Here is a 26,732-nt window from a genome sequence, read left to right on the forward strand (position 1 = left end):
GAAAACTTGCAGAGTTTGCCATTGTTTAATGAATATTTCATTGGCACTTTGATACCATTGTTTGCAGGTTTTAATACACCGAATATATTTGGGATAATCCCTTTAGCGAAACCCGTTGCTACAAGAAAGAACAATATCCATTTTGGCAGCTGCTGAGTGTACTGTGCTCATTTGGACACCAGAGGGCAGACTCGTTCTGATTATAGGAACAGGAAGTGGCCTGAAAGTGACTTTTGCACTTGGCGTCGGCGCAGTGGCATCTCCAGGAAACGCGGTGGGTGACTTTCTGTGTCCGTAGTTTGTCAGTTGTAGCACGGGCTCTGTAGTGTGTGTATCTCCTACTGAAGGAACTGTAGTCTGTTAAGATCCGTGTTTGTACTGTACGTGGCTTAGTTCCTATCAGCAGACGATGTGTGCGGAAAGCTCTGTATTGTAACTGTTATGTAGCAGCCCAAGGACTTGGCTCAGAGCCGCATTGCAATGTATTGTAACTGGTGATTACACAGGAAGGCTGTTCCCTACATGTGCACCATCCAAACACCCACCCCTGTATAGCACTATATTACCTGTACCTCTGAGCTTTAGCTTTTAACCAATGCGCTCTCCTATTCTGCACTGCTTCTTTAGTTAAGCTTTAATTCCCCTTTAAGGTGGCAAAATATTGGCCAATAAAAGGTGCTGATTTTTTTCCTTTTGGGCGAAGTCAGAAGCTTATTGGCTTCCAATGGTTCTGCTTGGCCAATAACTGGCTGGAAATCCGCTTGTTAATATGGTCCTGACCCGCCCTGACAACCTGCATTCTTGTCATTGTGATCCAGCCCTACGTTCAAATGATTGTAGCAGCCCAGTATCACCCACCTTGACGTAATAGGGTGCGATATGGGGTGTGGCCATGCCCCACTGTAATTGGGTGACCATTGGGTTAAGAATTTGACCCCTAACGTATGATTCCTAATGGCAGCTTTAAGGCCAGATCATGTTTGTGTCTTTTTTTTAGTCCCATCTAGTGACCTGTTGGTATTCAGCCTTTTAACTTGGTATCCATTTGATGTTATTGTAACATATCCTAATCCTGTTATCAGTGTTATTTTGAGCGTTAAAGGTTACCCGCTTACACCTCTGAAGCATAAGCCAAACTTTTAAAACTCTCAATACAATTGCATATTGCAATACAATTGCCAGCCCACCATAGCTTATGAAGGTTGTCAGGGGGCGTGGGAGCTGTAGTGCAACTACAGCTGGAGATCTGCCAGTTGAATATCCCTTCCTGTTGTAGAACATATTTGTTTTTTTGTGGCACAGGCACATCTGTTGTAAGGTACTGGCATGGAACCACCATTCGGTATTAAAGCAGGTGGACGACTGACGATTACCAATCCGGATCAGTTTTAGGCTGACTGCACTGGGGTCGACAGTAGGAAACATTGTCTCACCAGGCAGGCTAAGGACACTGGAATGTTAACAGCTGGAAAGTTAGAAAAGTATTGTGCAAAGTCTTAAGCATCTTGACTTTAACCAGACCAGCTGCTGTGCAACTATTTCTATGCCAGGCAGCCCGTAGTTCCGTAGTTGACCAGCAACTGCTGCTGTTCACATATTAGTGGCATTAGATATTTCAAACTTGTAAGTGAATCATCTACACGGAGTGAGAAGAATGCAGAGCAACTCCCAGCTGTACTGGACACTATCCAGCTCTGTGTTGTGTCTGTTAGATCATATACAAACTACCATTCTTACTATTGTAAGTGTCCCAGACAGCTGTTGTGATATTTGGATGATGAAAAGCAGCACATGCAGCGATTACCTCTTCACCCATCATCCTTTTCCTCCTCACTTAATTGTGCAGGGAATTCCATGGTGTTCGCTGGCCTTGGTGTCTCTCTAGTGGATGTGCAGAACCATACCACTTATATTTAGCATAAACCCTTGTTTATACAGGTATGGGACCTATTATTCGGAATGTTCAGGACCTGGGCCTTTCCTGATAATGGATCTTTCTGTAATTTGGATCTTCATACCTTAAATCTAATAGAATATCATGAAAACATTAAATAAACCCAATGGGCTGGTTCTGCTTCCAATAAGGATTAATTTTATATTAGTTTGGATCAAGTACAAGTTACTGTTTTATTATTACAGAGAAAAAGGAAATCATTTTAAAAAATTTGGATTATTTGAATAAAATGGGAGATGGCCTTTCCATAATTCGGAACTTTCTGGATAACGGATCCCATATCTGTATATTATTCCTGAATAAAGTATGAAATACGTCCAGGTGGATTATTAAATATGACACTGCAAAGAGGAGACCATTAATATTGATTCACATTCTGCATATTTATATAAAGCAGGTATATTGTTGTCAGTAGTGCCATCTCTGTTGGCGCCGCTTCCAAGATGACGCCATGTGGGTAGCGGCTTCTTGTCGCCGGTACGATGACGTCACTCGTCCGGCAAAGAAATTCAAAATAAAAAGACGCAGGTCACGAGTTCAGTGCCCGATAATAGGATTTTTTTGCTGCATTCCTGGGTTTCCCTAAATTCCTTGTATCCTGATTCCAGTACTTTTGACCTTGCCTGAACTCTGGACTTTGATTCTTTGCTGCCAGCCTATTGAACTTTTTCCTGTATCCTGACTACGTTTATTCTTGATCCCTCGGTTACCGCAAACTTGATCTTTGCCCTGAAGCTTCCTCCTTGGTCCAGACTTCTCCGCTAGGTGCCGATAGGCCCCTTACAATTGTATGCACGACTGAAGGTTTTCCCAGTTTTTTGTCCGTTTCATCAAGAGTTTCTCCTAGTAAACAGAAAAATACCATAGGCAATTAACTTTTCTAGTATAAATCCTTTATAAAGGGGTTGAACATATGTTTATGGGGCTCATAGCAAGTTTATAATGCTGCATTGGTTATTCCAGAATAGTTTCAAGAATATCTACAACAGCAAATACGTGTCCACCCCAAATCTCACCAAAATGGTGGTCATGTTGAATATTCAGCTGTATTCAGAATCTATACTGATTCTTTCCTAATCTTATTCTTATTGGTCTTTAGGCCGGGCACCCCAAGTGACTGCTAACCCCACAGTTTGCCAATCACTGCCTTAGTTCATGTTGCACCATGGTGTGTGTGTATATATATGTACATATATATATATATATATATATATATATATATATATATATATATATATATATATGTATGTATACACATATATATATACATAACAGTTCCATTGTAGGGATATTTGTGTCACTTATAATCAGGGGCACATCCCTCATATTTGACAGTGTATATCACATCATTTTAAAGATGGCCTACCATGGTGACGCTAGTGTTACCCCAAAACATATTTGTAACCATATATTTTTAATTTGCACTTCCTATACAGGTATAGGATCCCTTATCCGGAAACCCGATATCCAGAAAGCTCTGAATTACGGAAAGGCTGTCTACCATAGACTCCATTTTATCCAAATAATCCAAATTTTTAAAAATCATTTCCTTTTTCTCTGTAATAATAAAACAGTAGCTTGTACTTGATCCCAACTACGATATAATTAATCCTTATTGGAAGCAAAACCAGCCTATTGGGTTTATTTAATGTTTAAAGGAATTTCTAGTAGACTTAAGGCATGAAGATCAAAATTACGGAAAGATCCTTTATCCGGAATACCCCAGGTCTTAGGCATTCTGGATAACAGGTCCCATACCATCTTCTCACCCAAGCCATATAAATCCATAGTGGAACATATGTAAGAAACTCTACCTAACCAGTTAGTTGCCATCTCTGCTTTCTTCTCCCTTCTGATTCCTTCTGATCCAGGGCAGAAGAGGAAGGGAACCTGCAACACTATGGCCAAATGCAACAAGGTTTTGAGCCAGAATGTCTCATATTTATACGGTTTGTATGTTGCGGAATTGCATAAAGTGAGACAACACCATTGTGTGATGTTACTTGTGGGTTTTTAATTCTCTTATATAGTGTATATTGTACTGTTTAGCGTGGCCAGTCCTAATAAATGCAAGGTGAACCTCATCCAGACTCATGAAATGATTGATTATTACTGTAAAAAAAAATCCTACAAATCCAATTTTGCAGTGTTGCGGGTGAAACCCCCGGGTTAATTGGATGTTTAAGATGTGCATTAAATTAAGTTCAGAATGTTTTCATTTACATCTCATTTACATTATCTGGTCAGTTCGGTGGATATGTCCAGAAAGGCAGTGCTAATAAACTATATACTCAGACTCTTTTTTTTAATAGTCTTATATCCTAATCCCCAAGGCAAATTAGGGGAGAACATTTTCTGTGAGAAAGTGAGTACAAAAGTACCTCCTCCTGAAAAGTTAGGCTCCTCTGCTCCAGGTTGTTTATCAGCAGTGAATTTAAAGGGGTGGTTCACCTTTGAGTTAACTTTTAATATGATATAGAATGGCTAATTGTAAGCAACTTTTCAATTTAGTTTTTTTAAATACAGGTATGGGACCCGTTATTCAGAATGCTTGGGACCTGGGGTTTTCCAGATAAGGGGTCTTTCTGTAATTTGGAACTTCATACTTTAATTCTACTATAAAATCATGTAAACATTAAATAAACCCAATAGGCTGGTTTTGCTTCTGATAAGGCTTAATTATATCTTAGTTGGGATCAACTACAAGGTACTGTTTTATTATTACAGAGAAAAAGGAAATCACTTTAGTGGAGTCTATGAGAGAGAGCCTTCTGTATAATGGGTTTCCGGATAAGGAATCCCATACCTGTATTTGCCTTTTTCTTGTGACAATTTCCCGTTTTCATTTAGGAGTCACTGACCCCATCTAATAACGAATGCTCTGTAAGGCTACACATGTATTGTTATTGCTACAATTTATTAGACATCTTTTAGGCCTCTCCTATTCATATTCCAGTCTCTTATTCAAATCAATACATGGTTGCTAGGGCTATTTGGGCCCTAACAACCAGATTGCTGAAACTATAAACTAGAGAGCTGGTGAATAGAAAGGTAAATAAATCAATCATTAAAAAGAAAATCCAATTGAAAATTGTCTCAGAATATCACTCTATACATCATATTTAAAGTTAATTAAAAGGTGAGCAACCCCTTTAATACTTATAAAAATTCTGCCAGCCCCAAACCAAGAGTAATTAGAGTGAATGTTCACATGTGCTTATTGCAGTCAGTGGCATGATTCAGACTATCACAAGCATGTCTAATCAGATCTGATCAGTACTTCAAGGCCAATGAGACTTATAGGAGGTTTGTAGAAATAAGTCAATTCAACTGGACTTGCTGTGTTTTTCTTGAACACATTTCACTAGTCATCCAACTGGCTTTCTCAGTTCAGAAGGACTTGTAAATAGCATCTTTCAGGCAGATATCCTCTGCAATGTTGCTCTAATCAGCACAATCTGTTTTATCATAATCCGAGAGGATGTCATGAAGTTTGGTGTTGATTGTATTAGCATGATTTGAGCTTTGAGGCGTATTATACCTTCCAGGGAGAGGTGCCAAAACAGCATTGTATGAGCCATACGTGGCATCTTTAACACCTCTTTTGAACCAATCGCTCTCCCGGTCTAGAATCTGGACTTGGCAGTCTTCAAACGTGTGTCCTTTTTCTTTTAGATGTAGATACAGGGCTGAGTTCTGACCAGAGGAGCTGGCTCTTCTGTGCTGTGCCATACGCTGGTCTCTCCCACATGCAAATCAGAACACTCCTCACTAGCGATGTGCGGGCGGGTTTGGACTGACCTTGCACCCCCATTTGTGGGTGATGGGTGGGTCCGGGTTGAGCTCTTCTTTCTGCCCTCCCTACCCACCACCTTGTACTGTCCACTTCACTGCCTCTGTACTCGTGGGGATTTTGTCTGCTCTGTAATGTAAGGTATTGATAACCCCCAGTTTGTGATCTAGTGAATGGTGGGAGTCAAACAGCAGGTACTGGTCTGTGTGGGTAGGTTTCCTGTAGACCTCTATTTCCAGCTTTCCACCCTCTCTGACTTCTTGGGAGTTCTGTATGTGATGCTCTGTATATCCAACCAAAGGGGCTAGGATGTTGGCTAGGTGGTTTGCCACGTTGTAGGTCACAGAGTTAAAGGAATTGTTCAGTGTAAAAATAAAAACTGGGTAAATAGGCTGTGCAAAATAAAAAATGTTTCTAATATAGTTAGTTAGCCAAAAATGTAATGTATAAAGGCTGGAGTGATTTCATGTATAACATGTCAGTCAGGACACTACTTCCTGCTTTTCAGCTCTCTTGGTTTACACTGACTGGTTACCCTGGCTACCAGGCAGTAACCAATCAGAGACTTGAGGGGGGGCCACATGGGTCATATCTGTTGCTTTTGAATCTGAGCTGAATGCTGAGAATCAATTACAAACTCACTGAACAGAAATGTACCATGTGGCCCCCCTTCAAGTCGCTGACTAACTCAGAGTTAGAGAGCTGAAAAGCAGGAAGTTGGATTCTGGCTGTTTTATTAGATATCTGTTCACTCCAGCCTTTATATATTACATTTTTGGCTAACTAACTATATTAGAAACATTTTTTATTTTGCACAGCCTATCTATTTACCCAGTTTTTATTTTCACACTGAACTATTCCTTTAATGCTGCTGACAATACGTCTGAGAAGGGCTCCTTTCTTGTGTATCTTAGAAAGTCCATATATACATTGAGGGGTTTCCTCAGGGGAGAATGAATGCTCACAGAAAGATTTTATTTACAAGTCGTTCTGAATTGAGAAAGCCAGTTGGATGACTGGTGAAACTTCTTCAAGAAAAACACAGCAAGTCCAGATGATTTGACTTATTTCTACAGATATACCATGTCCTGAATGAATGAGAATCTTCACAAACTTATGGGAGGTGCTTTTGGCTCTTTCCCTTTAGGGAACCCATATAAGACTGGCTTTACAAGCTCCAATGTGACAGCCACTACTGCTACAGCCACTACTATTGCCCCTTCTAGACTGTGCCCTTATGGCACAAGAAACATGGCAGCAGAGATCAGAATAAGCCATTTGCAAAGCCAATAAGCTTTTGATTCACAATAGAATACAAAGTCTACAAGTTTCTTTTTATCCCTAGAAAATATGCAATACAATGGATCAGAGAAAATAATTGTGTATTCTGATTTCAAAAGCTAGAATTCTGGTGATGTATGTCATGGCGCAATGCACCAAGCCAAAATTTACACTACTAGGAGGTGTTAAAGAAGCTCTGGGTATATGCTAGAAATAGAATACTGTCAGCATAATAACACTTGGACCATAAATACCTATGAAAGGATCATTGTGTGTCCAGGTTCTGCAGAGCTGGCACTTTGCCTTGATCCAAAGTTTGACATTAAATCACCTTCACTTCAAGGTTGTTGTCATCCAAATCTAAGACTCCTCTCTCCATGTGCCAATCCCTCTGTCTCATCTGTACTTGAATCGACTCCTTTATCTTTAATAAGCGACATGCTTTTGTACTGTAACATTCTGCCGTCTCTTGTCGGTCCTAACAAAGCAGCAGGTTTTAAATCATTAAAATCCTAGTCTTCCAGCAGCGCTCACATTTTGTACCAAGTTAAATACTGGCTTGGAGCAGAAAAAAGTGTTGCATCTCTTCTACTGCCTTCATGTAGGAGAAAAGATCTAATTTTCAAGCATGATTTTCGAGGGGAAGGATGAACACACTATTGGGCATGGGCAAAAAAGATAAATATTGAAATGCATTTAGTTATTTGTTGCCACCCTTGTTGGTCATTGTGTTTCATAAAATTGTCTCTTTAATCAGTTCATACGTTTTTAAAGCATCCAGTATTTGGCATGGAGTTGCTAAGACTTCCCATGGAAGTGATCATTTATGGGAAAACATTTCCACAGCATATACCCTTGCACCTGTGTGTTGGTGGGGTCTTTATAAGGGTGTGTTTGCTGCACCACTGTTTGGTAATAAGAATCAAACAAAATATAACCTGGACTGGTCTTGCCATGCTTTGCTTTACTAGAGCAGTTACGTTCTGCCTTAAAGGAGACGGAAACCCTTTTGCAAAAACTCCGTACCCCCCACCCCAGGTAGACTCCCCCCAGACTATATTCTTTCAGCGGAGTTCCACGCATCCATCTTCCACGTCCTCGGTAAGGAAGGGGTTCCTTCTACTTTAAAGCTGCCATACATATTGATCTACTACACTCTCCAAACAATCAGTCTTTGGGCTGAATGAATGGAGAGTGTACAAGGGGCCACACACAATATGAATGACAGAAGAGGAACTGAAGTGCAGCTCCTTTTTGCTTCCTCATCTACTAGTGCACTATGAACTGACTGACGGTACATCAGTAGGTTACATTTTCCATTCCATAATATTGGGGAAACTACTCAGCAGTGCACTGCTCAGATATGCTGAGTTTGGCTGTGTGCTCTATTTCATACGGGGATGGGTACAGGCCTATCCACCTATCTGACCAATAACACGTTGGCATTCTATGGTATTGGAAAATGACACATACCTCCCAACATTTTGGAAGTAAAAAGAGGGACAAAAAAAATTTTCCCGCGCGTAGCGCAGCAATTTTTTTGACCACACCCCCTAATTACCATGTTTGTTTTACAAAATTTGGCAGGTTATGAAAGTTTGAAAATATTTCTCCTTATCTAAACTGTGTTTTTGTGTCTCAAAATTGTTACAAAGTATCTTATTTGCACCTGTTCGCTGTTCTGGGCTCTCTGCTAAAAGCTAATTAAGTGAGAAACTTTGTTTCTTTTTCTGGCTGTTCAGTGCAGAGAAAGAGGAACTTTCCAGTACAAATGAGGGACTGCGGGTTGAGCTGTCAAAAGAGGGACTGTCCCTCCGAAAAAGGGACAGTTGGGAGGTATGAAATGACACTGCAGTGCATTTTGGCTAAACTCGAAACACGTACTGCAGTTTCAGTGTCATTGAGCAACAGAGCACAGCTTCAGTATAAACAGAAATATATAGCATTTAGTAATACAAACCAGGCCAGCCTGATGTTATTGAATCAACAACAATGAATTAACAATATCGACAGGCTGGATGTATTAAAATTGTAGCTGCCCATTGTTCAGACATTAAGTGGGTTATTTATCAAAGTCTGATTTTTTTTCTGGTGGAAAACCACAATTTTTTTTTAAATTTTTCGTGATTCATTAAATGCCCCAGAAATATTTTCATTTGAGATTGGTTTCCGAAAAAGTCGCCGTATTCGGGTCTCAAATCCGAAAAAGTTGATTTTTTAACAATCTTGTCAAGACTTCCCGCACAAGAATTTTTTGGGAAAATGTAATGATAAATAGGGGGGGGGGGTTGTGCGGATTTGGTCTGAGTGGCTTTTCAAAAATAGTGAGATAAATTCAGATTGGATAAATAACCCCCTAAATGTTCAGTGTGACATGCCCACATTCATTTACAGACTTCTTACTTATTCTATAGTCAACTTTATACATTTTCAAGGACTGGAACTGGAAATTATTGGTATATTTTAACCTCTGATTTGAAAACTACAAATATTCCTTACTAGTCTGCTTTACCTGGGCTGTATTTAGGTCCAGTGACACCCTAGGCACCTGACCTAGTGGCTCCTTACCAGGTACCTTAGCTAGTATTTGATACATAAAGATGAAAATGTGTCCACCTTTGGTTTGTTCTCTGTGCAAACAGTATGACTGAATGCGACAACATTTCTCCTGGACTTTCCTCTCATACAGTTGGAAGTCAACACTTACTTGTTGTAGTGGTACTTGTTTCTGAAAAAAAAAAAAAAAACCCACATGCTCATTAATCAATGGAAATATAATGCTGCAATTTTTTTTAAAGACCATCTTCTCATTCAGGAGGACGTCATTGACTACAACTTTTTTTAAATCTTTGCTGATAAAAAAAATACTTCCCTTTGCCAAAATTAGACTGCTTTGCTTGCAAAACATATTTTTCTTAGTAAATTTTTTGCATCAGTTGTAGTTTATCTACCTGGCAGCCCTGCATGCATATTTCTTATTTCCCAAGAAATGAGGCTGCCCCATTCAGTGTAGGTTTGATTGTTGGATTCAAGCTGAAACTGTGATATTCTGCACAAAGATACACGCTATTTTCTTTTTAGTTCATCACGAATTATAATATTGTCATTGGCCCTGTGCCCCTGAAACACATCCTCTCTTTATGCCATGTAAAGGAGTCTCCAGCAAGGCAGGGAATCATTGTGGTCTACACTGTTATCACTATAAGATGAAGATTTATTTCTCCATTTCTTAATAGCTATTGCATTTAGGCACAAGATACAGTACATTGACACGGTCAGTGACCAATAGTGTGAGTAAAGCAACCAAAATAAATTGCTGTAACAAAAATAAATATTAGCTCTCACTCTGTACCCTTTGTGTATAGTTGTGTGTGTGTGTGTGTGTGAAACAATTCACATTTTTATCCAACAGGATTAACAAAGAGCAGTACTCACAAATATGCTTATTTCTTCCCAGATGTTACAGTTAATATGTTATCAGAAAGCAAGATCTTCGGGATTACTCATGATAAAGAGGTTTTTCTTGTCCCAGAGGGAAAGACCAGTGCTGACGTTGTTTACAAAGGTAATTATAATTGAGTTTTTTATCAGTATTTATTTGCATATTTGGTTTCTGTCAGGGTCCCTCACATGCTAGTGTTATGACAAGAACAAAGGCAGATTGCACATGTTTAGATTCATATGGACACGAGAAGTGTTACATGAATGGGTGCATGCTTAAATACTCTTCACAATGTACTTTGGTCTTTTATACCTTCTTTACTACTTACATGTAGCACCAAACTAATTTGTCAGCTTGCTTGAATGAATATCGTTCACTTGGGCACAAGTGTAAATTAAAGGGCACAGGGGGTGTCATGTCTTGAAGAAGTGGTGTATTATTGCTACACACGCAACGGACTTGCATCTAGTGAATGGCATATTAATGCCACTATAAGCACAGTGTACTGAAAGTTCTGCCAATCTCACACAACTTCCGTAAGAAAAACTTGAGTGTAATTTATCAAAACAGATGCTGGTTCTGATTGAGAATGATTTCAAACCTAAAGGTTATACCACTTGTGAATACCAATTTGAAATATGTACATTAAACTTTTTTCCCCATAAAACTCCATGTGGGTTATTTATCAAAATCTGAATTTATTTAAAGGTTTGACCAAATTAGAATCCACAATTTGACTTATAAATTTGATTTATTATTAAAAAAAAACAAAATTTAATCAGATTAAGGAAAAACTCAATATAATCCAGTGGAATCCCGAATCTTGATTTTTTTAGATTTTTAGAATTGCTCAATTATTTTGGGCTCCCCCCCCCCCAAAAAGCCCAAATTATTCAGATTTTTGCCCGGGCTGATTTTCAGGCACAGACCACAGAAACTTCCAAATAGGATAGGGACCTCTCCCATTGACTTATATACAACCTTGGCAGGTCTGAAATGGCAGATTTTCAGATTCTGTCTTTTTGCAGCCTCAGGAGTATTATGAATCTAGAAAAATTCGAGGTTTTTTTCACTAAAAATTCTGATTTTCTAGTAAAAAAAAGCGAATTTTTCTAGTTTTTACCATTCGGACTTTAATAAATAACCCCTTAATCTAGAATAGATAGCAAAATACTTTTGTATAAAGCATTAAAGGCCTCGGTTACATTTGCCCTTTATACAAGTATCAGAGCACTGATGGCTCCAAAGTCCTTAATTTACTGTAAATTACTGCATAATTTTAGTTGTGATATAACAAATAGTTTAGGTAGGTAGTGATGAGCAAACTTGTAGCTTGACTTAAAAGTTTGCAAAACTGCCAAATTTTGACAAAATACATTGGAGTCAATGAGAAAAAAAAATTATATTGCTGTTTTTAGCTCTGCAATAGCGTATACATTGCCTGTTTAAAGAAGCTTCTCCATTATATATAAACTGTTTGTCATATAAAAAAAAGACTGTCTTGCCAATTCCTTCCAAACATGGCGTTGCCATCAGTATTATAACATCTAGATATTCATTCTTCCTTGCTGCTCAGGTAGAAATTCTTCATATCAAATCAGGCTCATATCAAATCAGGCTCTGATCCCATTTGTTGATGTGGAAGGCAAGGGCTGTAAAATAATGACAGCTGTGTTTTTCAGCACATTGTTATTAATATATTTTGATTGATTTAATAAAAAACATATTTTAGAGCTGGTCGTTCTTATAGGGTATAGTAGTAATCATACATTACATTTCATGATCTACTCACCTTTCTTGTATTTTTTTTTAGCTCTTTGGTTCTTGTCTTTGTATGGTTTGAGATAGTGAGGCTCATTTACTAACACATTTAGTCCAGCACAGTAAGACATCAGCTTGTCCAGTTTCCTACTAAAAACTAAGAAAACTAAAAGTAAATCTTGTTGATATGGGTTACTTCACTGGGCAAAATGTGCCCAGTGGTAACAAAATCTCTTGTATTGCTCTAGTGCCATACCCTGCGTGTATTTTGTAAAAATATAAATTTTGTCATAAATATTTATCAGTAGATGAACTATTTGATGATGAAAGTTGTTACAGCGCCAACCCTGATAAACTGACAAACTTTTTAAGAATCCTGAAATTTTTTACAAGATACAACATTGTGCAGATTAATTTAAAGTTGGTGTATTTAATGGGAGGAAAGGGGAATTGTTCTTTGGAGGACACTATTGTTTTACTCAAGGATATCTCAAATTATAGACAATATGCTCATGTCGGCTTGATACTAATTTCCCAGGATGAAAAAACACTATAATTATATAACCATCTGTTCAAGTAATCACTGAAAACTCTTGTGAACTGTAAGTCTACAGAACAGACACTGGGAATGCACAAGCAATATTCCATCTTACACCCTGACGTATCGTGAGACATTTCACAAAAAATATGGCATATAGATACAAAGAACTTTTCACCCACCCTTTTCACGCAAGGGATAGATGTAGCAATACATCAGATGAGGGGATGATGTTGATATTTTTTGGAGACAAGCTTAAAATGACCTTGTAAAGGAAAAAGAGCCAGCTATCCTGGGCTTTTTATTGATTTAGTTGTAATGCAATCTGACAAGGTAGAGATGGTGTTGGATGCTGCCGCCTGAACAGATCAAAGCCTTTGTTAAATTAACAATGCCCTGAACTCTACACCTGTATGAAAATAAATATAAGTATTTTAATTCAGGTTAATAATTGCTTAAAGAAGACAGAAACCCTAAATATGAAATGTAACTATCCTAATAGATTTTGTAAAACGTATTTTCCTGACTCTCAATCTCTTGGATTGCATCGGTTAAAGAAATCTAACAGATGGAGGGCATCACTTGCGTCCAATGTGGACTCCAGAGATTTTGGGTGCAGTGCATGCTTTGAACGATAGCAGATAAAAATCTTCTCAGCCCTGAAAATGTGGTCTGTTGAGGTAGATGCACAGTCCCTACATGCATGTGTCTATCAAGGCTAGAATTACGGGTAGGCAATAGAGGTGCATGTCTAGGGTGCAACAGGCTGGGGGGGGGGTGCAACCGTCATTGGGGGAGTGGGATATCAATAAAGCAAGTGACTGGTGGTGGGGGCAAGTAGGCAAACTAGCAGTGATAGTGGGATGGCAGGGCACTGTGTCTTGGGTGCCAATAAAAGTAGACTGACACTGGTGTTGACGATGATGACAATGCAAACAAAATGTCTCTGGGAATGCAAAAAGTGCAGCAGTTTTGCACTGGAGTTTTAATAGAAAATGAGTAATGGGGTTATGTAATAAGATGCACTAAGTTTGCCAGGGAGCAGTAAATGATAACAACCAATCAGCGGGTATTTGCTAGTCACCTGTTTAGATGCAAGCATCTTATTGGTTGCCATGGGTTACTGCTCCTGGGCAAACTAAGTGCCTTATATTACATATGGGGGTAAGTATTTTGGAGAATGCTAAATATTTCAGTATTGGGCTTTTCTTGTACTTTAAAGGAGAAAGAAAGGCTAAAATGAAGTAAGCTTTATCAGAAAGGTCTAAATAAATACACCAGTAAACCCTCAAAGTAATGCTGCTCTGAGTCCTCTGTCAAAATAAACACCACATTTCTTTCCTTCTAATGTGTACACATGGGCTTCTGTATCAGACTTCCTGTTTTCAGCTTAAACCTCCAGGGCTAGGGCTTGAGCATGCTCAGTTTGCTCCTCTTCCCCTCCGTACTGTAATCTGAGCCCAGAGCTATGAGAGAGAAGTGAGAGACTCAGTCAGGAAGTGATGTCACACTAAGCTAATATGGCAGCTGCTATCCTAAACAAACAGAGAGCTTCTAGAGCTGTTTACTCAGGGATGGTAAGCCATAGTGTTATAGCCTGCACTATTGTGGCTAATATATTGGCAATAAACTGCTTCATTAGCTTTCCTTCTCCTTTAAGGCTAAAACCTTTATATTGACCATGTATTTTCATTTGTAACTTCCATTTACTATAGCTAGATTCAGAGAACTATGTGTTTATTTTTTATATGTTTATTATGGCTGGTGAATTATCACAATTCTTTCAGTATGAGGAGCACATACTGTCTGTAATGTTCTCTTGGTATTGCATGTGGACACCTTTACCATTCTTCAAAGTTGCTTTTAGGAGTTTCCTTATAAAACAGAAATTATGAAACACATTCAGTCCACATACAACTACATATTGTTGCACATTTGTTTTTATGTGATATTTGATCAAAGTGCTGTAGTGATTAGATGGCATCTAACCATACATAAGTATCTAACCATACATATGTCCCTTTACTGTTCTCACTTTATTCCCAATTATCAGCTGTTAGCAATATCGATCGGTATCCCCACACTTGGAAAGGATGCATGTGCCCAATAAACTTCTCTGTAATTGTTTGTTACAAAGTATTGCATCTTGGATAAATGTTTGCCATGAATGTACAATGTCGGTAATATAACATGTACCCAACTCGCAGCAAGCACAAATCTCTGCATATTCTTTTGGTGCCTTTCTTGTCAGATAGATGCATTACAAAAACACTGGCTTTGCATCTCAATGCATTCTAAACTTTCGTTGACTTATAACCATAATGGGCTGTAATCAGAGGGAAATAAATCTGTTTTTCTACTGTCTGGGATGGAAATTTAAATAAGCTGAACTGATTTGGCAGCACATCATAACATAACATTGAAAGAAAAATCGAGTTTACAATGCTGTCAGCATTTTTATGTCTCTATAAATATTTTCTGTTTCAAAACACTTTAAGTCTCTGAATGATAAACACATTTTGCCAAATACAAAATGACATCAAACTTAGTGTTCAGCTGAACCTATTTTCCACTGAAAAACAAGGCAGTTTTTGACATTACCCTCTAATATTAGTGATCAGTAATATTAGTGATTAGTGAAGTACACCAAGACCCTTTGATTATCCCCTTGTTTACTTCATGCTATCTGCTTTAACATGGAAACATTTCTACAGTATATGTGACCAGGCATATCTGAGAAATTTTTGGATGCTAAACTAGGCCCTTCACCCTGTTCTTGAACTGCAACGTCAGCAGCATTAAGATTGTGATCCAGCATTAATAATGCAGCATAAGGGGAAGTGCCCTTGTTTTGTCATCCTTTTGCTAAGCCAAAAAATAATGCTTGAGCCAACACATTAACCAACTGAATTCATTGAAGACCAAATGATAAGTTGGTTTAAGAATAGAACATGCTATAATATATTAAACACAATCTATCTATCATCATCTATCTAATATAGCTGAGAACACTGGTGTTTGGCCGAATCATTAAGTAATGTATTGACTAGAAAATTGGCAAGAACAGAATTGTACATTAGTGATGTGTTGGTCAGGAAAAACTGAACCCACATTCTAACCTGCAAAACCTTAACCTGCACCTGACTCTAAAGCTGGTCATAGACGCAAAGATCTGATTACAATTTTCGGACCGTGTGTGGAGAGTCCTGACATTTTTCATCCGGCGGAGATCGGTCACTCGATCGATCAGACAGGTTAAAAGATTTCTGACGGCTGCCAATAATATCTCTGCATGTATTGCCGATCGTACGATTTTCAGTGGGAGACTGTCACCAGCTTTTGTCAGACATAACTATCGTATGATTGCTGTCAGAGGTAGAACATCGGCTGATCTGTTCTTTTCTACTTTATTTGATCGGAATGGTTAGTGGCAGGTCGGGAGATGGGGATGATTCATACGATCAGATCTTTGCGTCTATGGCCAGCTTAACACTCAAAATGTTATCATTGTAGGACCCAACCTGTAACACTTCATCTTGCTCTGTACATTACCTCTGTGCACTCCTCTGGTTGTACAGACTTTTAGGTTTCTTAAAAATTTTGTCAGTTTATCAGGGTTGACTCTGTATAACTTCCATCATCAAATAGTTCATCTACTGATAAATATTCATAACATAATTTCTATTTTTACTACTCAGGAGTAGTGAAGGAGTGTACTTCCCTAGTCTGACCCACACCCAACCCTAAACTCAGGTGGTCACCCAGATTTCAACCAAAACCCACCCAACTGGTAGTCAACTTGTGGGTTACTGTGGGTTTCAGGTCAACCCACACGCACATCTCTTTGGAACATCTCTAGTGTCTACATTTTAGGGCCAGATTTACAATTTATTGGGCTGTCGCTTCTAGATGGATTCTCAGTGGTTTCATATGTTTTTCAGTTTATTAACACTTATCAGGAACATTTTACTGGTCACAATGAGTTTGATGATGACAAATGTATCAAAGCTTTTACAGCTTTTTGCATACTGCTTTTAAAAGCGGTATGTTTATACTCCTCTTTTCTCTGGTTCTAACCCTTGAACAGTGTAAAGGTGGCCATACACAGGGAGATCGTCAAACAAGTGGATCTCTCCCTGATACGCCCACATTGAGCTGGGCGATATCCGGCTGATCTGATCATGGGCCCTAGGGTCCAATGATCGGGTCCGCATCAATGAACAAATGCGGCCACGATCCTACTGGAAGACAATAATCAGCAGCTTTTATCGGCCCGTGTATGGGAGCCTTGTTTTCCAACAGGTCAGTTCTCTTCAAGGCCCTTCCAAGGTCTGTTAATTGGCTTGCTTATACTACATTGTTATAGAGTCGATACCAGCAGTGCAGAGAATGTGAACAACCAGGCACATTATGCTTTTAAAACCCACAGAAAATACTTATCCAATGTACAATGGAAAGTTGAAGTACATTTATAATTTCAATATTTATAATTTAATAAATTATCCCCTTATTGTTTACTTTCTAAATAAACAAGAAAGTACATAGTATAAAGGACAGTTTATTCCCTCCGCATATTTGCATTTATTTAAATTAGTGGCATTGTATTATTTGCTTCTGCTGATGTGTTCTTTATCAGTAAAACAGCAACATATTCATTTTAAGGGTCACAATTAATTTCAGTCAATAGAGAGTGTTTCAGGTAATGTATAAAAGCAAATCTGCAGAAGCGACTGCTGTGTGCACACAATGTACTATTTCCTGTATCTCGCTGTCTGCGGAAGGAAAGTGAACGAAAGATGAAGCATACTGTACATATCAATAGGGTAAATATTCCCTTTAAAATATTCAAACATGAAAATATTTACTGCTGTAAACACAATCCACCCCAGCTGAGATTTGTCAGTATGTGAGAAATCTACTTGACAGAAACCCAGAGAGCTTTGGGAAAAATAAAGTGTTTTTAACTTTTGTATTATGCAGCTTTTAGAAAGGCAGTGGCACCAGTATTTGTATGTTTGTTCTCACTGGTAAATGTGTTTGCCATTGGTTTATCACCGATACTAAATAGTAGCATTTATTAATAAACAGAAACTAATTTATACATGTATTAAGAATGCTTGTTAATACAAAGATACTGTTTTCTGTCCTTAGAATCCATGTCCTCTTTGTGATGAAGCAAAAGAAGCTCTTGCACCATATATGGACAGGGTAATGTATACATTTCGGGTCTTTTAAAGTCCTGCGGGGAAGACTGAAATATCTCATAGAGGTATGGAATCCGTTATACAGAAAGCTCTGAATTATGGAAAGGCCATGTTCCATAGACTCCATTTTAATCAAATAATTAAAATTTTTTGAAATAAATTCCTTTTTTTCTGTTAAAATAAAACATTACTTTGTACTTGTTCCCAGCTAATTAATCCGTGTTGGAGGCAAAACAATGCTATTGGGTATTATTAATGTTTAAATGATTTTTCGGTAGAATTAAGATATGGAGATCCAAATTACGGAAAGACCCCTTATCCAGAAACCCCCAGATACTGAGAATTCTGCATAACAGGTACCATTCCTTAACAGTAAAGCTGGTCATACAGCATCTGATATTAGCTTCTTTGTCACTCCTGACAAACGCTAGACTCTCATTTAAAGCGTTATTCTGAGACAGCTTGCAGCAGGTCTTCCTTATTTATTTTATCATTTTTGAGTTATTTATATTTTTATTTAGCACATCTAGTCAGTTGTCTTATTTTACACATGGGATTAATTTTTTTCCTGTCAATGCATAATTATAAGTGTTGCTAAATACTTACCTAGAGACAGTGGGCACTGCCCTTTCTCCTTAAAAGGGTTGTCGGACAGCTCACCAGAAATAAAGTTTTTTCAATTTATATATTCAATTTATTGTTGTTTTTTCTAATATTGAAATGTAAAGTTTCATTTTTCACCTTCTTATGTCTTTCTAAAGCAACACTGGCAGGGTCTGGGGGGGGGGGGTAACTGACTCTGTCCTACATTGATACATTTCTTATCTTTGGCCCTGTTAAACAGAGTTTCATGAAAGACAGCTGTTAGAATTGATAGGGATGAGCTATTTTTTTCCGCTGAGTTTCACAGCGGAAATGATGCCCAAAGATCCCAATGGGAGAAAAAAATATTGCGCAACAAAAAAAATTTGTCGCACACTTTCATTTTGTCACAGACTTTAACGCATTTCGGCGAATTTTCGACTAAGCACAACGGGTCAAACATTTATCTATCCATAGAATGATGGACTTCTGAAAGAAAAAAATAGCTGAAGGAATAAAAAAAAAGGGGTTTTAAAGAGAAGCCGTCCTACACCTTTTCTGATAGTCATACGATCCAAAAGATAGCAGCACCTGTAATTAACTTTATGACTACTCTCCACAAATAACTGCATCTGGCAGCATTTCTATTCATGTTACAGCATATTCCCAGACTCTTCATGAACAGTAATATTTTCTGTGCATTTATTTATTATTAGCATAAACAGATTATTCTGTTCAAATTCTAGTATCTGTAATATAAATCTAGGAACACCTACCCTCAATGATTTTTTGGAACCATATTAATACCCCCACCCCCCTGAAGGCTATATTAAGATATATAGGCATGGGACCTGTTATCAAGAGTGCTTAGGTCCTGGGGTTTTCCAGAGAAGGGAAAAACTGCAGGATAGGATTCTTTTGCCTCCAAAAGGATTAATTATATCTTAGGGGCCTGTACAAGGTGCAGTTATATTATAATAGAGAAAAAGGAAATATTTTTTTAAAAACTTGAATTATTTGATTAATATGGAGTCTAAGGGGGGTGATCTTCTTATCTTTGGGTTTAGTTGGTTTTCGGATTCCATACCAGTACTGAAATCTATGCCGCATACCTTACTTTGGGTAATCTAAGTATTCATAGATGTTTACAAAATGTAGGCAAAACTTTCTGCTCACCCTACCATTTGATTACCCTGGGCAATGATTGGATTGCGTGTGGTAAGCCCCAAATTCCCAGTGTATGCATGTTCCAATAATTTTCAGTCATTCCCATATTTATGACATGTAGACAAGATGGAGAGATGGAGGCTTCATGGTGCTGTGTGTGTATGGTAGGTAAAAAATATGGAGGTTAGGTTTGGGGACTTATAGTAGAAAGTGCTGGCATAGGTCCATGGCCGCCATTGGGGGCACAGAGGGTACTCCTGTACAGGGCCTAAAAGGTGGCCCGGCTGTACTGCACTTTGTGAAATAGCCAGGCCCCCCTTGGCAGTGCCCAAGCCGTGCCACCTCTTCGGAAGTCCTGAACCGACAAAAATCCACTGCCGAATTCAAGAAAAAAGCCAAAGTTGAAGACCTGAAGCCACGAAAAGAGTCCTAATGCAGCGAAAAGACCCAAAGTCACAAAAGGAGCCGAAGTTAAAATCCTGAAGCCACAAGTTCAGTTCTACTGAACATCAATGTGTGTTTTTTTTTAAAGCCCTAGCCACCAATGTATTATTTTAATACTCTACAGGCCCCGGCCACCAATGTTTTTTGTTTTTTTTTAAATATTCTCTGGGGCCCCATTGTGTTTTTTTTTTTTTAACATGTAAGGGGGGGCCTGGCGCAAATTTTTTTTTGTTTAATTTATGGGGGACCCTGACCACCAATGATTTTTTAAAAAAAACCTTTATGGGGGGCCCTGGCGCCACAGTTTTTTTAACTTATAGGGGAGCCCTGACCATCAATGGTAATTTTTTTATTGTACAGGGCTCTGTGATTTCTAATGGCGGCCCTACATAGGTCACTTGGGCTTTCCTTCCCCTTTCAGTGATTCTAATTCCCTGGAAAATAATTTAACATTTACCTTCCAAACTGTATTTCATTTTTGAGCACCTTAATGTAATATATATGAAGAAATAGAGAGTGCATAAACTCCTAAATCTGTAGAATGAGTAAAGGAAATATTTTTATAATACACAAGAGCCGTGAATTGTTGTAAAATATATCCCTTGATGAGGTAATTTGTTATAATCAGTGCTTAGAGATGGCATTTGTGCCACGTCACCTTAAAACTTGTGTATTCTAACATTCTCATATCTTAGAACAGGAGGTACATTATGTTTTATAAATTACCATGGAGTTTCATTAAAATTATAAAAGAACTCAGTCGTCAACTTCTTGCTTAATATGGCCATAAAAGTCCTGAGTGGCTTCTTATACTATTATGTGTCTATATATCCACCTACTGAAAAATCTAATGATGTGTTAAACTAGCTACCTGAAATAAGAACAAGGAAACAGGAGAGCAACGTAATGTAAATGCAAATAGAGCTATACTGAACTTTGTTTTCTACATTTATATCATGCATTCATTTGTACAGCAACAGAAATATCAAGTCTTTATTTAGCCTGGGTATAATTCAGTTTGAGTAGATAACTTTCAGAGGTGATAAGCCTTTTTCCCAATTTTCTTGCTTGATGCATCATTTGTTTTTGTTTGCCATTCTTTACTGCCAGTGCTGTTCCTCTGTCTCAGAAACTCTGCAAGAAAATATCGGTCAGTTAAATGACAAGAGTCTTAACGCTTGTTAATCTCTGTGCAAAGGCAAACTGCCATTTGTTGGCCCTGTGGACCGCATCTTTTTATTTCATATTTTACACGATAAGCTATATAGCTGTTAAATCCACTTACAATGATGCCAAAGGGGGCATTTTGCTTAAAGACAAGTACAGAAGGGCATTCATACCTGTAGCAATGTAGTGCATTCTGGTTTATGAGGTGTCTGCAACACCAAATACATTACTGACTACAATATTTATTTGCAAAATTGTTTATTTAAATACTGTATTAAAGATAATGCCAAGGGCAGCCTAAAAGGTCAACAACAAGCACATTATTTTAGTAATTTGCAGGTGACCATATAGGTAACACAGGCTGACAAACATATGAAACAAATTTCCCAGATGTTTCAGATGAACCCCCATCCTCAGACATGACTTTAGTATGTTCTAATAGTGTTTACTGTCGGAAAGCTGTGTTGTATATTTCAAATGCTGAACAGAATGTTGCCATGACCAACTACAGACACTGTTGGTGTGCACAAGAATAGATCCTGGTAAGCTCATGATCTGTTTTAATGCTAGCCATATTTTAAAACTGTAATAGCCAGTAGACACCAGTCAGCAATTAGCTTTAATCTTTTATTCTGCTTCCGTAATAGCTTTCCTATCCACCACAGCCCAACTATTTGTGATGGTCTTCACTTTGTTCAGTGCAGTCAAGGTTTGCTATAATTTGTTCCATAGCTTTTTTTAGGTTTTCAGACTGTGATAGGCATATTGTAAAACAGACAAAAATTAATTTTGACTGAGGGAGCTATTCATAAAAAGTCCAGTAGAGTAACTGGAGTTAGATCTGTAGCAAAGTTTACACCTTTTACAACTTTTCCCCCAACAGCATGCAAGGAACTCCAGTGCTTTCCCCACTGTATTTTTTCACCTCCTAAAATAGGAATCATCATTCATACCTGTATTACGAGGGAGGGATATAATCACGGTGCTGGTATATTATTGATTCCAATTAAATACAGTAACGAGTTTTTTTTAGGGATTGAGATACCTAAGAATTGCTGTACTATAGGCCTGTGTGCCAAGAATTTCAAGTATTTGTTTGAGCAAGGGCACAAAAAGTAGTCTAAAGGTGGCCATACACGGGCCGATAAAAGCTGCCGACAGACCGAGTCGGCAGCTTATTGGCCCGTGTATGGGGGCCCCCGACGGGCTTCCCCGATCGAGATCTGGGCGATTTGTTCTTTGATGCGGTCCCGCGATCCGACCGCCCGTTTGCGTTTGCTAGGGCCCACGATCGGATCAGCCCGATATTGCCCACCTCAAGGTGGGCATATCGGAGGGAGATCCACTCGTTTGGCGACATTGCCAAACGAGCGGATCTCTCCATGTATGGGAACCTTAAGCCATTAAAATTATTTATATACAATTTAAAACTTTGTATTTTTATTGCATTTATGTGGGGGGAAATTTATTTATGGAATAATTTATGGAATCAGATAGAAGCTCCTCTTGCACTCCCTGGCCTACGTGTTGATTGCCCGGTGCACGGTGACGAAGGGGTCGGTACCCTCCAACAGCAAGTAGGTAAGAAATCACTGGCACTCAAAGGGCAGGTTCAAGCAGGGACAATCCCTTGCTTTTATTAGCAGAAAATGCAACGTTTCGGGGTCAGGCGTCTTTATCAAGCATAACATTTTTGTTGTGAGAGAAAGCTATTTAACACCCCCCTGCATGACATCATACACTCATCATCAGTATTAGCATAAGTAATGAAAAAATTAACCCCATAAATGAAAAACAGGTGAATTATACAAAAATCAACATAAAAAATTGACATAGAAAATATTTTTTCTACGTTTATCACGAATTAATATAGTCCAATAAAAATTCATTTATTAGCACATTTGAATAAAATCATTTGTAGAAAAACTTTACAGAAAAAACTTTGCAAAAAAAAACTTCTGAGGTAATGTCCAAACAGTACATTTACCGAGCAATCTTGGTTGTCAGGTATAATGCAACACATGAGACAAAAGCATTTCCAATTGTGTATCAAAAGTAGCTCATCTTAGCAACATATGTATCCTACATGCTAGCACATTTTTAGTAACACTCGGTGGAAAGAAAGTATCAAAAATTTCTTAGCGTAATCAGTTTATAATCACTTAGCCATAACCCATAGAACACAATGTAGCAATCGTAAATAAAGGGACAAAAGCTAGATACAATATGTCTATTAATATCTCACCCTACTTGAAGGGGAGGGAAAAAGGAAGCTGATTCTATCACTGCTGAAAATCACCCGCAGCTTTGCTATCTGAAAAAATGGATGGATAAAAATATTAGATTATTTTATATCACAGATAACATGCCATGTTGAACTCTTCATTTAATGGAATAACATAGGTGCCAAAGTCTATAATGCAGTTGCCCATAGCAACCAATCCGTAATTTGTTTTGATCACTGCAAATTACAAAATAAGAGCACAGATAAACTGGTTGCTATAGTTTACTCTAATCGATTAATAAATTAGCCCCTATATGGCATCTTCTGCCAAACATGGTCTAAAGGACCATGGCAGCAGGATTAAGTGTAAAATCAAGTCATTCTTCAGTTGTACTGTCCTGTGCTACTTAGTACATCAAATAAAACTTAAACACAAAACATACTTTCTACAAGCTCCAGTTTTTTTATCTGCTGCTTCTTAAAAAAAAACAAACATTTTTTTTAAATTAAATAATTTTTGGAACAAAAACAATCTAATATGTTTGCACTGTAAAAATACACTGTACATGTTAATATATAATCTATAGAGAAGCTAGCCTATTTTTAATTAATCAGTTATGATATACTATAATGTAAACTGAAATATAATTTTTAGGTTAAAGGAGAACAAAAAGCAAAGCTTTAACTTGTGAACCACGGTTCAGGCCCTCCTCCTTCCCTATTTAAAACCACAGCAAGGACACCCCCAGAATGGTCCTGGTCCCTCAGTGTTGTAGGGTTGGTGGCTGTCTTGACTGTTGGCTTATGGTCCTCTTCTCTCCAGTGGGAAATGCTGTAAAGGTCAAGTCACCTACCCTGCTGCTCAGCTCTGCATTTTCAGAAACAGTAGGCTTGTTCTGGGGGGGGGGTGTCCTTACAGAGGGGGAGGGGGTGCCCCTATTAAAGCTTGCCTTGTGTTCTCCTTTAAATAACACTTTTTCTATAACCTCTATCATCCTCAAACTTTCCTTTTTAAAAATATTTTTTCAACTCCTAATTAGTCCTGGCCAGTTTCATATTAATATATTCAGTTTTTATAACATTACATATTAGAAAATTGCTTTGGAGTTTTTCTTTGCCTTTTTAAGCTTTCCTTTATCAATCACTCAGCTAATTAATCCTTTTTAAGACCCACAATCTGCAGTGATGTAAACAGCGGGTTTCAGATAGGGTCTTGAACCAATGTGGTCTAAATTCTGTATTAGAAAGAGAGCATGAATCTCAACCATAAAGTCTGACAAAACCACTTCTTTATAAGAATTAGGAAGAATGCTTAACTATTTGATTACATTTCCCTGTGCCAGCAGTATAATGATTATTGTAAAAAAAAGTCATTCACAGGAATAATATGGGCAATGTGAAAAATGATTCCTTTGCACAAACAATTTTTAGCTCTTGCACAGTTGTAATATAGCATACCAATTTATTTAACCCATAGAAATATTTAACAAATTGGTCCCCTGTACCAGAAAAGGCAGAAATATGCAGTGCGGGACAGACATCAATAAGATTAGACATATTGCCCACCAAATGTGTTCTGTCTTTACTGGGCTTGTTCATTGCTGTAAATAGGAAGAAAGTGCTACAGAATATCAATATAAATCACAATGTGGATAGCTCACCAATGGTGGTGCACCAGCCCCAGAGACTCGGCCACGGGGAGTGGAAAAACCGAAATGTACAACACGAAAAGCGGCACTCAGAGTAATCCATGGGGCCAAAAAAGTCAGTAAAAAATAGGTTTTTTTATTAGTCAAATTTAAAAATGTACATACATCTCCTAGGGCCCTGGTTGGGGCCCTTTGTTTGCAAATTTTTAGTTCTCCTGTAGTAAGTATTAAGCGAGGTTGACCCACTCTGTCAGTCCCCTCACTTTTTGTTCTCTCTTCTCCTTAACTAGTAATAAAAACAAAGAAACTGGTGTACAGAGTTCTTTGAATCTGTGTTTTGTTCCAGGTATCTATCGTCTCTTACAGGGAATACTAGCAACATCAGGTTTTAAAGTGCCACTTTATCATATGGTCACCTCTCAACAAATTAATCTGAAAATACAAAGGCAAAAACACAAAAGGAGAACAATTATATACGTTCACCTCTCAACAAATTAATCAGAAAATACAAAGGCTGAATTTTTCAAAAATAAAGATGATGGAATCACTGATGAGTAGAGTCAAGAATTTATGGATATACTTGTAAGGAGAGAGGTTCATCTCATTACAAAAATATTGGTGCTATATTTGCAAAATTAGATTTGTTAGCAGTAGTTACATGGATGTATGGTTTACTGTGTTAATACTTTATAAGGATATTTCAATTGTTGACAGATTGCTAATTTTCCTCTCTGTATTAGTTTGTTCTAGAGCAAGTGGATATAACTCAGACGGAGAATGCAGCCTGGTATGACCGATATAAGTACGACATTCCCGTTTTTCATCTAAATGGACAATTCCTAATGATGCACAGAGTAAACATTAAGAAACTTGAAAAGCACCTTGGTAAACTGGAACAACAACATAAATAATATTGACAAACTAGGCGTTTTTCTGTACTCTTGTCTTACAGGTCTGAAACTTCTAGATTTTCTTATTGTTTCATGACGTATGTACATTAGTCTGTTTAGACCCTTCTAGTTTTCTATGTCATTGTTAATCATTATTCACTGATGCAAATACAGAGAAACCACAGCCAAATGTGGACCTGGACAATATTTTAGCTACTTTTTAGGGTATTTTTTGACTCCTGACATGCATGACTGGAAATTGCAGTGCTTGTTTCTTTGCACCATGTTACAGAGAATTATTCTATGCCCAGTCTGACCCTGCACAAAGTTACATAGTTAGATCAGGTTAACTTAAAATTCCAAACTTTTAAACTCATTCCCCGCAAAGACTTGTTTTGTGTGAAAAAATACTTTATAACTCACTGGAGGTGCTCCACGTAGGCCCTGCTGCAAACAAAAAGCCTTCTCAAATTCCAAACAATATAGAACATGGGCACACTCCACATACTGCTTCTGCAGACATTCTTTTGAAGAAAACTTCTTTTATTAATGAGATCCCAGCAAACGTTTCGGGGACGTGCACTGGATGAAGGGGCACGTCCCCGAAACGTTTGCTGGGATCTCATTGATAAAAGA

At 38.0% G+C, this 26,732-nt stretch overlaps 1 protein-coding gene across 1 annotated transcript; it reads left to right on the plus strand.

The window, feature by feature from the left end:
- On the plus strand, nt 1-26,298 carry LOC108707195 (glutaredoxin-like protein C5orf63 homolog). Its single transcript, XM_041580418.1, has 4 exons — nt 1-274; nt 10,486-10,593; nt 17,921-17,977; nt 25,947-26,298. Exons 2-4 carry the CDS (start codon nt 10,486-10,488, stop codon nt 26,115-26,117), a joined length of 336 nt encoding a protein of 111 aa, XP_041436352.1. The 5' UTR covers nt 1-274; the 3' UTR covers nt 26,118-26,298.
- The last annotated feature ends 434 nt before the right edge of the window (nt 26,299-26,732 follow it).

The sequence above is a fragment of the Xenopus laevis genome, chromosome 1S (genome assembly GCF_017654675.1).
Source record: "Xenopus laevis strain J_2021 chromosome 1S, Xenopus_laevis_v10.1, whole genome shotgun sequence".
In the NCBI taxonomy this organism is placed as follows: Eukaryota; Metazoa; Chordata; class Amphibia; order Anura; family Pipidae; genus Xenopus; species Xenopus laevis.

Excerpts from the sequence above, each read along its gene's own strand:
- LOC108707195 (XM_041580418.1), top strand. The coding sequence starts at position 10,486 with ATGTTACAGTTAATATGTTATCAGAAAGCAAGATCTTCGGGATTACTC. Across the intron at positions 10,594-17,920 it reads TGCTGACGTTGTTTACAAAG|AATCCATGTCCTCTTTGTGA; the intron begins GTAATTATAATT and ends TTCTGTCCTTAG. Across the intron at positions 17,978-25,946 it reads TTGCACCATATATGGACAGG|TTTGTTCTAGAGCAAGTGGA; the intron begins GTAATGTATACA and ends TCTCTGTATTAG.